The sequence below is a fragment of the Thermobia domestica genome, chromosome 5 (assembly GCF_964235325.1).
Source record: "Thermobia domestica chromosome 5, izTheDome1.hap1.1, whole genome shotgun sequence".
In the NCBI taxonomy this organism is placed as follows: domain Eukaryota; kingdom Metazoa; phylum Arthropoda; class Insecta; order Zygentoma; family Lepismatidae; genus Thermobia; species Thermobia domestica.
Window position 1 is genome coordinate 268,814,161 of NC_137458.1, and position 20,214 is coordinate 268,834,374.

Genomic DNA, 20,214 nt, shown 5'->3' on the forward strand with positions numbered 1-20,214 from the left:
TCGTAAGAGAAAAAGAAGTGAAAAAGATATAGCAAAGGACTCAGCCAGGAATGATCCTAGGACGTCATTTTAATACTGGAAAATACATCCCAATAGAAGACCAATGCAGAATCCATCTCACACAGGAGATATCCGAAAAATACCACACACAAGTGAATGATTACATACAGGTGAAAACCAAAAAGAGGTTGGGAAACAGGAAGATAATACACTATTATATTATCATGAGAAAAAGTTGGCACAGAACCATCCAGTAAGGAAGAGGATTTCACATTGGTTCAAAAGAGGTATAGAAGATGAAAAGAAACTCAGCGAAAGCAGCCGGATACAGGACCAGCATAAAGAGACAGCTCCAGAATAGCCCTGTACAATGTCATCTACACAGTACATCATACCCTTGCCCATTCTGTCTTATTACTATGCAAGTTGTACGGAAATTATGTGCGTGGAGTTATGGTTTATTGCAAGTATCACTGTGAATGTTCCAACAGCGGAAGCATACTTGTGGTTTGGGAGATTGTTGAAGGTTATGTCCATATTGAAAAGAGGTTCAACAGGGTGCTGCTCTTGCCTGGCTTTTGGACTCATCTGTTTTGTAATACTTCTTCTCTATGTTGATAACTCTCATAATAAGTTAATTTACTTCGTCTAGGCCAGTTGTGAATATTCTAAATAGTGGGGTTCTCAGTTGAATTAATGCGCACAGCATTTGTGAATGTCCTTCCTTATTTGTGGAGCTTGTTATCAATGTCTACGATTAGAGTATCAGTTGGTATGCATCTCATGACACATATAAACGTGGGTAACTGATAAAATCAAACAAGTATCACCCGACAGTATGGACGAAATCAACAACCAAATGCATGTCGAACTTGACTCGACATCAGACTAACATGGAAAAAATTAAATGCCGAGTCCTACAAAGGACTGCAGAAGCTAATGAAACATATCAATCTCTTACGCCGATAAGGAAATGAAATTAAATCTTTCAGTTTAACGTCCCACGATTATGCCCTTTAGGCTAAGGGAGACGGATGATTAAGGCAAGTGAATAATGACGGAAGAATTGGTGCATTGATAAAATAGGAGGAAACGGAAGTACTTCGAGAAAATCTACGGACAGAATGTCCACCACAAACTTACTTGGCCGGATCGAACCAGGGACCGAACGCACCAGAGTTAAGCGTTTTACCACCGTGCTCCCTTATATGGCTAAACTAATAAACCCCTAAGCTAATAAAACACCTGAAGTTCTTATGCCGTTCACAAAAGCTCTCCACTGACTTCTATCCTTAGCTAACTGCATCCAGTTTCTACTTTGTATTCCAATCTCTGCGAGATCCATCTTAATATTGTTCTCCTATCTGCGCCTAGGTCTTCCTAATAGTCGTTTTCCGATTGGTGTTCCAGTCAAGACTTTGAAAGCGTTTCTACTTTCTTTCATTCTAGCTACATGACCCGCCCACCTAAGCCTTCTAGACTTGACAACCCTAACAATGTTGGGTAAACTTATGTAGTTATGTAGTTCCTCGTTATGAAGTTTCCGCCATTCCTCATTCCCGTTCCTCGTGGGTCCGCTTATTCGTCTTAGAATCTTGTTCTCAAACACTTTCAGTCTATGTTCTTCCCTCAGAGTAAGCGAGCATGTTTCGCAACCATACAGAACAACAGGCAAGATTATCGTTTGTATATTTTAAGCTTCAAATTCCTCGACAGAATTCGCGACGACATGGGATGAGAAAAAATGTCTTTTACCCTTGCAATTAACTAAAGTTATCTTGCTCTGAACTAGGCATGTGCCATTTCTATATGAAAAAAAATCTATATATGCAAGCTTTAAAAAAGAAGGTGGTTACATCATCATCTTCGTTTGTGAAGAAACTGCCCACATATTGAGCATTCAGAGTATAAGGGAATCAAGTTCAATTACCGAAGTTGTGAGAAAAAGACTTAAAGTGTATACTTAACATTTAATTACATGGAAAAATTAACACTGTTTTTAGTGCATTATTTCAATTGTTTACAAATACATGGACATGAATTAGGAGGGGGCAGGGTGGCTCAGTGGTAAAGCGTTTACCTCTGGTGTGTGGAGCTCATGGTATCCTCGTCGCCATAAGTGCCTTTACATCGCAGTGACGTGTATGTGACCGCGCAGTACTCCAAGGAAGGGATGGTTGTATAAGAATTTTTGATTAATTTTGAAGAGTTTTTATTTTGACTAGGGAATTAACATAGGTATAGGGAGTAAATACACAGATTTGAAGCATCAGTGCACGAAAAGATTCGTATTCTCAGTTTTTCTATTTATAGTTTTATATGTTAAGTTAAACACCACAATATGTATCACTGATATCGCAGATCGTATTATTTTGTAAAATCGTGTCTGTAACCTATTGTCAAAACATTCATCTCAAGACATGATGTAGAGAAAAGAGAAAGAAATAAGACATCTGTAATATATGTATAATTACTCAATAAGTAATTATAAGTAAATTAGACTCAATAAGTAATTGTAGAAATTAGTTAAAGGACACGTAAGAGAGCGAAAAGGAGGTCTAGAAGTCTGAACTTTTTAGAAACGGCCTAGATAGGTGAAAATATAGTTAAAAATTGCAAAAGGTATCATGTAATTTATCTCTGTTTTCTTATATCCTAGTATATTTTTTTCTTTCACATCCAAACATCTCTATTCAGAATTACGAGATAAAGGTGAAGAGAGAAACATTTCCATCTCAAGAATTATATCAGAAAAAATCTTTTGACTTAGGCTAGATTCGAACTCGTAACCCTTGAATCCATAAGTCTGCGCTCTACCGATTGAGCTAACAATTACTCCTGCAAAAGCCAGATGTCTACAACTATCGGTTGCTGAATGGTGTGTATTAACGAAATTGGCCGAGATAATTGCTTCACATAGCTATTGCAATAATAATAATAATAATAATAATAATAATAATAATAATAATAATGAAGAAGAAGATGAACAGAATTTAAAAAGTCGCATTGTTAAAAGTTTGGTGTGCGAAGTTAGTCCTAATATGAGATTTTATTAATTATATATAATAAATGTAAGCGTGGTTTATTCGTGCGTGCTACTCAAACTGCGCAACTCACTACCGTAGTCTCATAAGGATTGTACGCATATGGTACAGTAGCCTTGCGTCCTCCAACCGTGAAGAAAGATTCGGTTTGAACCTATGCGTGTCCTAAGAGGAAGGAGGAGATTCAAAGAAAGAAAAGTGGTTTAGAAATTATGCAAAAATAGAATTTCTCACGAGGTGAGGTGATATAGAGTTCAGCGTGTCTTTCAGCTGTGACTCTATACAAGATGTGCATCTACGACGTAACGTGGAACCCAACCACACGACTCCTGCCGGGAATCGAAACCCATATCACCTCTAGCTCTATCATGGGAGACACAGGGACATGTAAAAATAATCGAAAATGAACGATATTAATGTTATATCCATAGCTTTCGAGGTCCTAAATATTCCTAATTGAAAGATATGAGTGTCTATTCAATAGTTTTCGGGGTCGCTGAAGTGAATAATGACACTCCAGATACCATATAAGCCCAAGGCTCTATTCTTCGTTAGCGGCAAGTTGATTCATTTGCTCCTGCTGGAAATGGATTCGTACTATTTCATTCCGATTCAAATATGTATTCTACTGGGAAAACTAATCTCAAATATATCTTTAAAATATAAACCTGTTCTTCCCGTGCAACGCCAGGTATTTCAATTAGTAAATAAATAATTTAAGAAACAATGAGTATATTTAATGCAAACAGACATATGTATTTTTGAATGTTGTATATGAATTGCTAATTCATACTTTATCTAGTAGAAAATGGTGCATCCATTATATATTCTGAAGCAATAGGGAGAACTATTGGAGGTGGATTTTATTTATCTACTGTCGAATTTAGTGTGGTATAATTTCAAATAACTTATTTCGAAACTATCGAGACGAAACTGAGACCGCTATTTGTCGGTTGAAAGGAGACTAATACTGTAAATAGTCTCGTATTGTCTCGTTTTGATACCAGTCCTACTTCGGGGTTTGTTCTCTAGTAACTGGTTGCGTAGTGCACCTACAGTACACTGCGATGTAAAGGCACTTATGGCGACGAGGATACAAGGAGAAGATTTGTACCAAAACGTAAAGGTTTTATGTTTAGTAGTTTTTTAGATCTGGAGAACGGCAAAATTCATTCAAGGCCTTCCATTCCATTCCTCCTCGCGAGGTTTTGGCAAGGCGAGGTTTTGGCCCGGCGAGATTTTGGCCCGCGAGGTTTTGGGTGGCGAGGTTTTGGCCCCGCGAGATTTTGGCCCGCGACATTTTGGGTGGCGAGGTTTTGGCCAGGCGGGGTTTTGGCCTGGCGAGATTTTGTCCCGCGAGGTTTTGGGCGGCGAGGTTTTGGCCAGGCGAGGTTTCGGCCCGGCGAGATTTTGGGCCGCGAGGTTTTGGGAGGCGAGGTTTTGGCCAGGCGAGGTTTTGGTCCGCGAGGTTGTCGCCGAGAGGTTTTGTACCCAAACCGGTTGTGAAACATAGTCGCTTACTCTGAGGGAAGAACACAGACTTACATTATTTGAAAATAAAATCCTGAGACGAATATGCGAACCCAAGAGGAATGAGAATGGGGAATGGCGGAAACTCCACAACGAGGAACTGAATAATTTATACCGTTTATCAAACGTTGTTAGGGTCATCAAGCCTAGGAGGCTCAGGTGGGCAAGTCATGTAGTCAGAATGGAAGAAAGTAGAAACGCTTTCAAAGTTTTAACTGGAAATGCAATCTGAAAACGACCATTAGGAAGACCTAGGCACAGATGGGAGGAAAATATTAAGATGGATCTCACAGAAATAAGAATACACAGTAGAAACTGGATCCAGTTGGCTAAGGACACAAGTCAATGGAGAGTTTCTGTGAACGCGGCATTGAACCTCCGGGTTCCATAAACCATAGAGTTAGTTAGTTAGTTATGTAGTCATACAAGTGACTAACAATATTTGTACTGTATATCACCCTGAAAAGTCCATAGTCACACTACCACTTTTTAAGTGGCTGTGTAATGGTTTATTAAAAACAAATTATATTTTTTAAACACCTAAAAGTTGCTTAACAGTCATAAACTGTGAATGATTCATTATTATTCATTTTTATTAAAGTTATTTTTCATGTTTTTTTCTGCAAAATCTCTCAAACTTCTGCTAATTTCAGATTCAAAGAACAAAATTGCCAAACTATTCAAACGCTCTTGCTGAATTAATAATTTCAACTCAGTTTTGGTCAGTTTCAACTTGGAGAAACTTCTTTCTTCAGATGCCAGTCAGTGGGATTGCAAAATATATATTGTATTGAACCAGGCCGCACGCCTAAAGGGGAGGCAGTACTACAGTGTGATCTACTTTCGATTATCAAATACATTCCAATATATATATAGGGTAAACCATACAGTTATTGGCCGGGTGACAGTTATTGGCCATTTCAAGAACTAAATCCTGTATTAAGCACACATTTTTTTTCTGATACACCATTATAGCAAAGGAGAGAGCAATCCTTTACTTGTGTGTTGGGTTTGTGTTGGTGAACTGAGTTGGTGACGTGAGGATATATGGCGGCTTGCATGTAGACGTCTTGTTTTCGACAGGTAATTCTTATAGATTATAGGCGGGGGCGACTAAATATTGTTTATTTACACTTACAAAATGTCTACAACCGATCCTGATATATATATATATATATATATATATATATATATATATATATATATATATAGAGAGAGAGAGAGAGAGAGAGAGAGAGAGAGAAAATTTTGACTCAGAAGAAAGTACAGTTGAACGTACGATGCAACATGGGCTCCTGGAGGGATTTCAAACGAATTTAGTATACGTATACATTACCATCTGAACAATTTAACCCTAAAAATGCTTTCGATCACTGAAATAAATTCCTGCCTACGCTCCTGTAAAGCAGTAAGAATTTTAGGGACCGATCATGGGGTAATGCCTCCCTGGAGCAACGACAGTTCCCCAGAAATCATACCTTTGATAGGTCCGGATGTGACACCAGTATTTGTGTATTACCACTCCTCACTCTAAGTGTATTAAAACTTAAGTCAAAGGAACTGTTCTGAAATCTTCACCGGTTCTCTCCTCTGAAATCGCATGCGAATGGGGCCAACCTTGGTCATATACCACATCCGGAATATTACCGTTTATGTCAGAGATCCCGAAAAATATATATTCGACACAAATAAAGGATGTTTTCGATTTTATTTTATTTATTTATTTATTTATTTGCCTGACACCCTCCCACTCTGACCTCCATGCCAACCAAGGCTTAACTTGAACTTAAGCAACATCGACAGCTTCACTATTCATCTGCGACCACGAAAACTAATACCATAACGATTTCGATATTAATATTGTTCGTATTGAGTACTTTTACATGCCACTTCCCCCCTTATTACGGGTGGCTTCAGTGTCTCGCCTCCACAACTATGGAGCAATTTCAACAAACTTACGTATAGCTATAAACCACCATCTGTAAAATAAATGTGCGGGTGACCTTTTTCGGGGAGGAATTCATTAGCTACTTTTCCAATATCAATGCGATGGCTTTTTTCGCTTTCCATGCTAAAGATTGCCGAAGAGCTCAACTGCATTTGCACCACTGTCCTATGAATATAGATTTTAATGGCATTTACTTTACTGAGTGCTTGCTTAGGTGTTACAGGAAAAGTGAGATTCTGTTATAAATGAGTAAGGGTCTAAACAAATACGGAAAACTATTAGCAATGACACTACTCGAAATGAGTTTTCGCAATATAATGGAACAGTATTTTATTCGAATGTGAAGGAAATCATTGCATAAATTGACCCTTCCCCTCCTTAGAAGTCTAAGCTACAATACGTATCTAATAATTTTGAATTAGAAATATATGCATCGAGTTTCATATCCTTAACTTTAAGGTCTCCTGAATTAAGTAAATGAATAACCTTCCTGCTAACGAAAGAGTAAAGCTTTGGGCTTTAATGGTATCTGGAGTGTAATTATTAATTTCAGCAACCCCGAAAACTATTGAATAAACACTCATATCTTTCAATTAAGAATTATTAAATTTTCACCCCCCCCCCCCCATTAAACCTCCATGCCGATAATGCTAAACTTTGATGTGAACGATATAGAAGGTTTCATAGTTCATGTACTCAATAGCTATGGATTTAACATTAAATCGTTTATTTTCGATTATTTTTGCATGTCCCTGTGTCTCCAGGGGCGCCCATTAAGGGGGTAAGAGGGGACGCTTGCCCCCTCTAGAGGAAATTATACTTTGCAAGATCAAAAACCCAAAAATTGTTTGAATATTTACCCAAAATTTGCAACTATATTTGAAATGTCGCTTATACTTGCCCCCTTTGAAAACCACAATATGGGAGCCCTTGTGTGTCTCTCATGAGAGAGCTAGAGATGATACGGGTTTCAATTCCCGGCAGGAGTCGTGTGGTTGGGTTCCACGTTACGTCGTAGATGCACATCTTGTATAGAGTCACAGCTAAAAGACACGCTGAACTCTGTATCACCTCACCTCGTGAGAAATTCTATTTTTGCATAATTTCTAAACCACTTTTCTTTCTTTGAATCTCCTCCTTCCTCTTAGGACACGCATAGGTTCAAACCGAATCTTTCTTCACGGTTGGAGGACGCAAGGCTACTGTACCATATGCGTACAATCCTTATGAGACTACGGTAGTGAGTTGCGCAGTTTGAGTAGCACGCACGAATAAACCACGCTTACATTTATTATATATAATTAATAAAATCTTATATTAGGACTAACTTCGCACACCAAACTTTTAACAATGCGACTTTTTAAATTCTGTTCATCTTCTTCTTCATTATTATTATTATTATTATTATTATTATTATTATTATTATTATTATTGCAATAGCTATATGAAGCAATTATCTCGGCCAATTTCGTTAATACACACCATTCAGCAACCGGTAGTTGTAGACATCTGGCTTTTGCAGGAGTAATTGTTAGCTCAATCGGTAGAGCGCAGACTTATGGATTCAAGGGTTACGAGTTCGAATCTAGCCTAAGTCAAAAGATTTTTTTCTGATATAATTCTTGAGATGGAAATGTTTCTCTCTTCACCTTTATCTCGTAATTCTGAATAGAGATGTTTGGATGTGAAAGAAAAAATATACTAGGATATAAGAAAACAGAGATAAATTACATGATACCTTTTGCAATTTTTAACTATATTTTCACCTATCTAGGCCGTTTCTAAAAAGTTCAGACTTCTAGACCTCCTTTTCGCTCTCTTACGTGTCCTTTAACTAATTTCTACAATTACTTATTGAGTCTAATTTACTTATAATTACTTATTGAGTAATTATACATATATTACAGATGTCTCATCTCTTTCTCTTTTCTCTACATCATGTCTTGAGATGAATGTTTTGACAATAGGTCACAGACACGATTTTACAAAATAATACGATCTGCGATATCAGTGATACATATTGTGGTGTTTAACTTAACATATAAAACAATAAATAGAAAAACTGAGAATACGAATCTTTTCGTGCACTGATGCTTCAAATCTGTGTATTTACTCCCTATACCTATGTTAATTCCCTAGTCAAAATAAAAACTCTTCAAAATTAATCAAAAATTCTTATACAACCATCCCTTCCTTGGAGTACTGCGCGGTCACATACCCGTCACTGCGATGTAAAGACACTTATGGCGACGAGGATACAATCCCCTGCCAAGTAAGTTCATGGTGGGTGTGAGTACATCGTGTCCGTGAGTTTTCACGGAGTATTCCCATTTCCTCCCACTTTCTCATTCCGCCAATCCTTCCATTATCATTCACCTGCTTTAATAATCGTCTGCCTTATCTTAAACGGCATAACTTGGATGTTAAACTCAAAAAAATGAATCTTTTAGGCTCTGAAAGGGGCTTTAAATAGAGGATCTGAAAGATGAAATATGTCCAAATGACCAAAAATGGACTTGATTCCTTGTGCATTGATCGTGCTATATGTTTATTTATATTTACGGGTATCTTTACGCTGGAAATACACAGATTTAATTAAAATATTCTTGATTGCTCTATACTTGTTAGTCTTGTTCCATTGTTGGTGTTGCTTACTTCAATCATCACCATTCAGACTGAGGAATAACTCCCCATATTTTCATTGAAACCGCAATAATCAATTTTTATTTCGTATATTGGAAGCTGGTCGAAAACACACTTTAGTTCTCCTACAAACCATCATTACTACAATCTACAGTTTCAACCGCAGATACTTGTACATAACAGAGATACAATGTGATCATTTTCTTGATTTTGTGTATGATATCCTAAGTCAATTAGTAAATAGTAACATATCAATCTTGCAAGTTGCGGATTAAGATAGATCCTTTAGCCTCATAACACCAGTTACCCTGATGAACCACTCCTTATATTCTTAATGGAAATTAATTGTTTTCCCACAATGCAACGAAAGTGATTCGGCAACACTACCGGCTAGAGTTGTAACTAACTGCATCGCCTCCTACTGGCAGTAGCTAAGTGTATCATTGGCTAATTTTATCAGACTCACGCGCTTTGAATGATTTGATTCGTTCTTGCTTTTAATACTTTGTGGTACCCAACCCCTTGAGTGGCGGCGCCATAGTATTCACAGTTTCAGTGAGAAGAGCATCTGATACCTCTTATAATGTTAAAATTTGTTTTCATTGCAAAATACATAGCAAAATGTGCACATACAGACGACCAGTGGTGTATTTAAGAGGGAGGAGTTCCGGGCTTAAGATCCCGAGATTTCATGTTTATTCAATAAACTATTTTAAAGTAAATGAGAATAAAGTTAGGAAATGTAACCTGTAACAAACAAACAACCCTGTAACAAAACCGAAAACACATGTTTCAACTAACATATTTCTATATAAACCAAAATGGTTGCGGTATTTAACACTATTAGAAAAAAGTTAGTCATCATCAACATCATAGGTATTCTGCCTTTATTGGCAGGTCACTTGCCGCAGCTGAGAAGCTTTCATGCTCCACGGTCCTCTGCTAACTTCTTCGTCTTCGTGTATGATCTTTCTGTTTTTATATCATTAGTAGCGAGAGATAAAAGTGTAATCTAAAATATGGTAAAACAGGAATTATTCTTTTATATGATAATTTAGTTTAGAAATTATGTTTGTTATAATATATGTTGTGAATTTAATTTCAATATTAATGTATAACGAATCCCATATGAGATTGCTGGTTTTCTCCATCTAGTAAGAATTGTATGTAACGTCCTTATGAGTATGTAACATCCTTCAACTTAAAAAGAAAAATTATTTGTAATTGAAGTAAGTTAAGAATAAGGGAGTAAAATACTGTAAAATATACTCCATGTTGTAAGTTTGTACAAATGTATAATGTAATAACAAAATCGGGGTCGCAGTGGCTCAGTGATAGAGCGCTCACTTGTTGCGGGCGGGATCCCTGCTTTGATGACAACTTCCACAAAATGGGCTTTGTGGTGGAGAAACATCGTGTAGGTGGGATTTGACAAGGTTCTGCTGTTTGGTCTCACTTTCATCATTACCCTATTATTATCCATCTCATCATCATCGTATCTCTTAGACTCGGTGAATCATTAAGGGACGTTAAACTAAAAAAAAAAAAAAAAACCTTACAAGAATTCACATTTCTTAGTTTAAATTTGAGAAATCAGTAGTGGGGAAGTTGGGCAATTACTCCATTAAATATAATTCCACACTTGAAACATTCCCTTGCTTTCTCAAATGTTGGTAGAATTGCCAACCGTCCGATATTTTACCGGATAGTTCGGTTTTTGACTTCCTTGTCCGGTATCCGGTATGACTTCAAAATCAGACATTAAATGTCCGATAATTTTTCCTTCTTACTAGTTCTATTCTCTGTACTATTCAGATTATTTTTTAATATCTTGAAAAGTAGATCTAGTTGAATCTGAATTCTAAAATGAGCCTAGATTTACTGAAATTTACTGAACTTATCAAAACTGCTAAAGGTCAAAACAAGTATATTTTCAAGAGCGCAGCTAACACTGCTTCATCCTCAGCTAAATCTTCCAATTAAATAATGCATCCAGATCCAGTGAAAGTATTTAGGCATTATGAGACTTTATCAGCCCCAGCGAAGCTGATAAGACTTATTTTTCAAGTATATTCTGTGCATGCCATAATTGAGGCGTTGAGAAGCCAAACCGATTAATTCCATTTTTTTGTTATATTTTAGTTATACAAATTTTTAACTTGGAAAAGATACGTTCTTTCCAGAGGGAAAATCGATTAACTCCATAATGTAACAGTTTGCCACTAGAATGCGTAAATGTTCTGATCACTCACATTTAAATACACTGTATCTAACCGTAAGTTACTAAAATCTCTCTACTGAAAAATCTCGTTTGATCGAGTAACCGGTTTGGCATCCGAACGGCTAAATTATATTGTCAATTATATTTGCTTTTCCGTTTATAATACGATGTACCTGTATTATTGATTGTAGAGTACAAAAATTACATATGCCGACTCAACCAAAACTGGAATAGCTTAGTACGTTTAATAAATACTTCAAAAGTAACTAAAATTATTAAATTCGAATCGTTCAGTTTTATTTGAGTAACCCCTTTTAGGTTGTTCGCATTTTTGACGAGCGATGATGACATATTCTTAAGAGTATACGTACTCCAGGAGGGTGTCCGGTATTTCCATTCTCAAAAGATGGCAATTGTAAATATAAACAATCTGCGTATAGAAGAATGAGAATTTGCATCTCATCTACGTAAAATCCGAAAATTATCTACAATCAATTGCTGGAAACTTAATTGTGTGGACCTGGACTACAAATCGAACAAGGCATAACTCATTTTACACGCCATACAAAACGAGTAAAATGCTCAAGAACATGAGTTCTAACAGATTAAATGTTAGTATGTTCACTGCAAGGTCATAGTGCAAATAACAATTCCTTTTTTATGCGACTGTTCGGTTAGTAAGTGGATAGAATTAGGTAGAAAAGGAGATATAAAATAGATGGTTATGCATTTTGACGAAGACCGAGGAACTTTAATGTCGTATATTTGCACTCGTAAAACCAAGGCATTAAGTCATAGTATGCAGCGAATGACAGGTACATTGAACAATGAATTCAAAGTAATAGGATGCTTTACAAGTGCCGGAAATATTTGCTTTGAAACATAAAAAGCACTTTTGTCACATATGAGACAGAAGCAAACAAATTAAACCTACAGTATTTAATCTTCAGACAGTTTTCTTCGTTGAAAACTAGTTGTGAAAATGCGAATAATTAAGCTAAAAAAAAAAGCATATTTGTATATGCCTTATATGTCTCTGTGTGTTTATACTATTATGTATAGTATATGCAACCATATACATCCATTAGCATACACACACGTAATGTACCATAATAAATATTAATCTACTTGACACAGAAAACCGGACTTTATTGTAGGTAAATGGTACATTCATATATCGACACACTGAATTAAACTGTTATATAGTAACCCACAGCCAGAGTATTTGAATATAATGTGCGCGTATGTGACTGTATAAGTGTAGCAAGATGAAAAAGAAGGCTTTTGAGAAAAGTTTCTAATGTTTGTCATTAATTAATGGTTTTTCATCAGTTCGACTAAATTGTGTGATTAAATATTTTGCAGGTTTAATGGTTAAATGTTTTACTTGATTATAATTCATAATGTCGTTTTCTATAGACATAACTGAGGATTTTAATTTGAATTTAAATCGTTCATTCCTAAGCTACTAAGTACTCGTGAAAACAACAAAAATGGTAAGTGTTAAGGTATATTGTATTATATTCATATAAGAGATACATCTATATAGGATATTGTTCGGTTATAATACGCTCTGATAGCCTCTTCACTTGTTTAAAAGCGGCATCCTCGAAGCTTTTTCTTGAATTTTCGAAAAAAAAGAGGGGCAAAGCAACAAGGAGCTAAGTCTGAAAAATAAGCCGGGTGCCGTAGAATACCTTTCCTGTAGAAACTTCAAAGTTTTCACTGCTGTGTGTGGCCGTGCATTGTCGTGATAATGAAGAAAATGGAACAGTGGAGACTTTCGGTGGACAGATCTCCAAGCTTCAAAAGCACTTGGAAGGCAATAAGTAATGTACCACTCTGCTGTTACTGTACATGGATCATCTAACTGTATAGTTATTACATGGTCGGTCTTAAAAAAACAGAAAGAAAAAGAAGATGCCACCATAACTTTACCCATGCTCCTTGCTCGTTTAACTTCTTAAAGTAGAGCTTCATTTTAAAATCGCAATACTGTCCCCTGCTGTTTTGTTTCAGTCCTATTTGAAAATCCATATTTTGTCACCTTTGACAATATTAAAAAAGGCCTTTACTTTGCCATTGATAAAATCTTTCCAACATATAGCGCCACCACCCTATCCGTTTTTCTTTTTGCTCAGGCGTAAGTACATATGGGACCCAGTGACTACAACACTTGGAAAGGCCGAGATAACACTTTTTGGAGACTGGAGTGCAGTTGATCCAGCCTTCGATGTTGACTGAATTTCCTCGTTTGTGATAGAGCGATCCTCTTTCTCAAGATTTCATACTGCTGCGATATTTTCATCCGTAATTGCGATGCTGGGGGCCCAGAGCGAGGCTCATGGGAGGTTTTCTCAGCTGCCTCTAATTGTCATAAACCAATTAAAAAAAAACTTATACGTTAAGGTGCGTAGTACCCGATTTTTGTAAACCGTACTTAAAATCGTAAAAGATCATTGCACAAAAATAATGTAGCTCGAACTCCATTGTTGCCGACTGACAGGCTCACACTAATCGACACTTCCAGCTCTCTAATTTTCAGACAAACAAACCTGCAGCCTTGCAGTTATAACTTTTACCACGAGAAGACATAATGCTTTTTAGACGAGTTGCTAAGTTTCCATGCGGCAATGCTGTTTGAAATTTTAGTATCTAAAAACTTTCGACATGGCCCTCGTAATTATGTTCTAGAATGGAATTCAAAGAAAAGAGCTCTTTTAAAACAATACTCGTTACAATTTAAATAGGCCTACATCTTCTGGCACTGAAAATGCCGGAAAAGGTCATAGTTTGAATCAAAAAGAATAAAAACTAACTGCACAAAACGATGGTTTATTTATTTATTTGTGACGAAAGTATTTGGACTATAAACCATTTAAAAGGTAACTTGCAATTTAGACAAACATAATGCACCTATCCTCAGAGAACTGTATTGTGAAATAAAAAATATCTACATTGAAACACCCCATAATGTAAATATATACAATATTATTTGTATGCACGACATCACGACAACTCTGCTAACATGATAGCTCTGGGGATACGTTTACAATGAAAGTTAATAAAGGAGAATATGTGGCGCCAACGAAAATGTTCATATGACAGATAATACTGATACTAATATAATAGATGTTTATCGATTGTTTCGTGTCAACTTTGTGTGCTGTCCCTGGTCGTCGAATCCAGGACGGCTGGTACAAAGAAATATGAATTATGTCTCTTTAACAATTTATCAGGAAGTTTTACAGACGACGACGTAGCAGCTGACGGAACTCGAAACTCTATTCACGGCCACATAGGTTTCTGAATTCATGTTATGAGGTAAGAAAAATAGCTCAATTAATGAAAGGAAATATTATTCAAAACGAGCTAGTCTATTGGACAATTGACCAGGGCTGAGTGTCTGAATTCGAGCCACTGCGGTGTATAATAAATTCTCGCAAGCTATGTGATTGTCTCTCGCCTCGAACCATTAGGGTGCAATTAAGTTTGCCGCATATGTGAATATAAAATCATAGAGAAACTCTACGTAGATGTAATATCTGAAAAGCTATTCTTGATTTCCTTGGTCAAAAAGAAACACCTATATAAAACCATCAGGGTTCTAAGTTCAGAATTGGGACAATAAGAGTAAATAAGGCAAGTAAAGTGCTGATATCAATGGGAACCTTGTGACAAATTCAGGAAGGAATCCCGTGCTTAATTAATTAATTACAAGAAAAACGGCCAGGGATACGATCTCTATTCCAGATCATTTGAATCTGTTATGTCTATACTACATTTCCACTAAATCTCAGGCATCTCGGGTTTGGATGGATAGAGTGATAAGTATTGATTGCTCTGTTTCTAATGTTTGAGTGCTTCTGTCTAGTTGCATAATGTACCAGGTTTTTCCAAAAAGACGAAATTTATCAGAATAGTTGGAAACCTCTATCCATCTTTAACCATTGGTTCATGAAGAGACGTAAGCATTTCCTTCAGGTGCGTAAATCTTCCTTTAAGGCAGCCTTTCCCAACCTTTTCCACTCTACAACCCCCTTTAGAGTCTATAATACTTGTGGAGGACCCCTTGCAATATACACAGTTAGTGTTTATATTTCTTCCTCGTATTAGTGTACGTATATAGTGTATTATATATACAGGGTGTTTCAAAACATCACCGACAACGTTTGGGAGGTGATTCCTGACACCAAGATAAGACAAAAAAGTATAGACCATCCTGGTTGCAGAAACTTGACTTTCATTAACACAGTAGTAATCGAAATACATCATTTTAATAATAGTTTGCTCAGCGGAAGAACTTACGGAAAGAATGATAACAACACTTTTTAAAGAAAATAATACTGACCTTTAGGTGTGAGACATAACGAGTATAAACCATCAAGAAGTTACAGTTATTGAAATATTTTTGTACTGGAACAATGTATGCATATTCACAATTATACAGACAAGTTCGTGAAGTACACAGACAAAGGGATATGCCAGGCCCTACAATTTCAAAGAGGACATACTCAATAATATTTGTTGTATGTTGTTGTATGTAAACGACCATTACAATTGGTTGCGATGTATCTTAGGCCCATTGAGTACTACAAAACGATGCAAGCACAGTCATATTATCTTCTGCTAAACACCATTCGAACATTAAAAAAACATTCTGAGGTCTAAAAGAAATTCCAGACAAATTTAGGCGACTTTCGTCAAATACGTTGCCACACCAGGACTTTAAGTGTTGGTTTGCACCAAAACATCTGCTCTTTAATTTTGGCCATCGTGTATATTTCTAGGTTCTTTGCGAGCTGAACATGGTCAACCTGTGCTAGATTGTTTCGGAAGCGTAGCTAGTTCAGTGATAGAGTAGTGACTTATGAATTGTAATCTCGAATTCAAAATGAATTGAAATCTTTCAGTTTAACGTCCCACGGTTATGCTCGTTAGGCTAAGGAAGACGGATCATTAAGACAAATGAACGATGAGGAAAAATTAGTAGAACGATAATGTAGGAGTACCGCGAGACAACTCACCGAAATTTCTAATTCATTAGTAAAAATTACCATAAACTATGCTTCTTAGAAAACTTATGCTCGTAATATACCAGCAGCTTTAATATCCCTCAAATTCATTGTCATTCACTAGTATCTCGTTTCTTTTTTTTCTTTCTTTCTTTTTTTTTTTTTAATTTTTAACGTTTTGTGCCGGGAACATTTTGACGTAGGTACTGTACTTTCTGATGGAGGTTGTTTTCGCTCGTGCATTATTTATGTAGGGCCATTTTGACCAGTATCCTTCTGGCTTGGTCTCTCTTCAGTCTCTCTTATAACCAGGCTCTTCTGACCTATAATATCCTGTTTACAGTGGAAAACAACAAAGCGTTACAAAAAAAACTACATATAATTCAAATTATTCTAGCTGCTGTATAGTGATAGATTTTAAATTATAATACGAATTATTAATTGTAAGAACGTTTATTTAAAATAAACATAATAAATTATGTACAACAATATAGGCTATAATGAATATACAATTACAGACTAGTTCACAGATATTTTTTTTTTAACTTTGTGCAACACAAATTATTTTAACATAATCTGATATAATTAAAGAAATTTGTACAATATAGTTTACTTTAAATCAGTATTACATAACTGTACATACTTCTTATTTAGCTTTAAAAATAGGTGTAGACCTATTGTTTCTTTGTGTTTGAAGTTTGATAATTAATTTAATATTCTGAATCCATTCTCATCTGCTATATAGGAAACTCTTACAGGTATTCCTTCTGGACTAATGTAAGAGTATTCTCCTTTCTGGACAATTACAAGATTGTTTCCAAGTTGTCTTAATCTTCCGGTCCTCTGTTCAGATATGCCAGTTGGTGAGGTATAGCTGAAAAATACAAGAACATAATGAAAAGGATTTTGAGTTTTTATATAGTGCAATCACAATGCATTGCTTACTTGATGAGTTCCGAAGTTTTTTTTTTTTCAGCTTGAGGCCAATAGAGCGGCGCAGAGCTGTAGACTTGACTGACGTCGCAATACAGTCCCTAAGATAACAGAACTGAAATACGTTAAATAACTAAAATTAAACTTACGGAACTAATACTCTGATGAAGGCCTTAAAGAGAACTCTACGCGAAACATGCATTTGTGAATGAATTTATACTGATAATTGAAGCGGTCAGTACTGTAGCTATATCTCCGTGCCCGAGGTATGTGAAGTTTTAACATTAATCAACATTTTGGAAGTTCATCCAAAAATAATCATCTATTTGAGGTTAATGTGATAAAAGACAATAATAATGCACCAAAGTATATGAGGTTTTAATTTCACCAGCATTTTTTACTTAACCCAATGAAATCAGTTAACTTCGAAACACTTTTAAGCTCAAAAAATACTTTTAATCTCTTCATAAAATATTTTATATTTTAATCAAACAAAAAATCTTATTATTTATTAAATGTGTAATTCCGTGGCATGTCGAAATACACAGGTGTTTCATCCGTATTGCCTATCTGTTCCAGACTGTAATTATGCGATTTCCTTAAGATGGTTACATGACGTTGGAAGTTAACTAGATTCCCTTCAAAATCAGCTGGCAAATTCTGACAAATGGTTGTTCTCCTTCGCAAGGCCAGTACACTTCTTTTCATAAATTTATCACACCAGCCACGACTTGCTTTAAAGTTTGCACGGGGAATGCCGTGTGATTCTGCAACTTCCAAAGCTTTAAGTGATAACAATTCCAGAGTTACAGGTAATCTTGCTGACCTTTTATAATAAAACGTTTCTTTGCTCAGCAATTGTATTTTAGTGTAATTTATTGAATATAGCAAAGCTAATATGAATCAGTTAGTGATTGTTGTTCTAACAGAACAGATTTAAATGGGAATAATTTCGATAAGCATTTTCCTATACGTAAAACGAAATGTTCATTGTACGTGAGCTATCACCATCTTTGTGCAGTTTATCATTGTTGTAATACAACCAATTTTAAGCAAATTAGTTGTAACTACCAGTATTAAAGACTGCAGTAGATTTTTTGTTGTAACCTACGTGCAATGAATAAATATGTATATTGCAGTATAAACATCGAATCCAAGACGGCATCGAATCTAAGGTGCACCTGAATTTTGGACGTCTAAAAGCTGACAAAAAGGTGCGCCTTATATTCGAAGAAATACAGTATGTTTCCCATTCCACACTTCGACCAGGGGCTGGGAATGTCTAGCATTTGTCGACAACAACCGGATGGGTTTTATGGCTAACATCTAGAAGAAAATAAGAATTATTTTCATTCAACTTTAATTATAAAGAAATTGAATTGCTTCATTATTATAAAAATATCTGTGTATTTCACTTCTAGTTTCAAGGAGGATGTTGGTTTGAAATGTCATTAGATTAAGGAAAGCAAGATAACAAAGCACTAATTATCACTTACAGTTGTACTCCTTGCCTAATTATGTCTCAAACTTGGCTGGTTACCAATTGCATATTATTTTCCAATGCTCAAGCGCTGCATTCTCAGACTCGAGTGTTAAAGAGCGAAGGGCGTAAACCATTACACAGTAAAATCTAAAAAAAAATGTTAGCTAGTGGATTTTTGTAGACGGGTTGTCGTCAATAGACACCAATATAGTGTTTACTTATAAATTTTAATTATTTCAGTATCTCAAACGTCAAGTTCTTGTATACTAAATGTGCTCTACAACAGTGGTTCCCAATATTGTTTACTTGGCTTCTCTTTCGTGAACCATACCTACTTCATGTTCCTCTCCTTTCTGCTCGTTAACCTGACGAATCCCTTTTGCGATTTTGAGATCCAGCATTGACTTTTCAAATCAATACTAGTAATAATAATACTCGCCAATTTAAATACATTTCCAACAAAACATCTGCATACTGGTGTAGTGCAATTTTATCCTCTACCTGCTTTGTTCTTCATGAAAACACAGTCTTTATTTAATAGTCATTTTGTCTTTGTGTGTATTTAATTTAAAGCATATATTTTGCTTGCTTTTCACGCCTCCAGGTTGGGGACTACAAAATGGGAAAAATATTTATTTTCAAGTTTCAAAATTGTCCCATATTTAAAATGTCGGAAAGAATGATGAGAACCTACAAAGTTTTTGAAAATTCTTTAACAGAAATCAATATAATATTTTCATGCTGATCCTCCTAGTTTTAATACGATTTCTTTTTCTTTATGTACAGATATTATATACTCAGGGCCGGATTTCCCAATAGGCCCAGTAGGCCCGGGCCTATGGGCGCAAGCTCCCAGGGGGCGCACGGCCGAGAGAAAAAAATAAAAAAATATCTAGAAATGAAAATAAATAGCCATAACTTAACATATTTTTTGACTTGATTAAAAAAAATCAGGCTAATAAAGCATTCTGATTTTGAAGTTCATTGGAACAAATAATTGTTGGTAAAGTTAAACTATTTTTCAACATTATGCATCAACTTCGTTACAACATTGATCTCAAACACGAGAGAACTGGCTGTAATTTTTAAATAAAGGTTTTTAGGAAAGTAACTTTAACCAGACTAGGGGGCGGAAAAAATTATTGGGCCTAGGGGCGCCAAAATGCTAAATTCGGCCCTGTATATACTTGAAGCACATGAAAACCAATACGTTGTTTATTAGGTATTTCGAAAGTAAGAGATATTTACTAGAGACAGATTATATAATCAAGATGGCTTTCAGCGTAAAGACTAACGATTAAAGAAGGATTGATTAAAAGATATTTAAGCGAGAAAAATAATTGTTCTTCGATTTTCAGGAACTTCAGATTTTTTTTTCTAAAAAAAGAAAAGTACCT

The 20,214-nt window shown here is 35.8% G+C and overlaps 1 protein-coding gene across 1 annotated transcript in view; it reads right to left on the bottom strand.

The window, feature by feature from the left end:
* Window positions 1-16,846: 16,846 nt before the first annotated feature.
* The window catches only part of LOC145686595 (larval cuticle protein LCP-22-like), a 29,824-nt gene continuing 26,456 nt past the window's right edge, over window positions 16,847-20,214 (bottom strand). Inside the window, exon 3 of the mRNA XM_081760052.1 lies at window positions 16,847-17,275. Coding sequence (XP_081616178.1) covers window positions 17,107-17,275 — 169 coding nt within the window. The 3' untranslated portion in view covers window positions 16,847-17,106. The remainder of the gene's footprint in view (window positions 17,276-20,214) is intronic.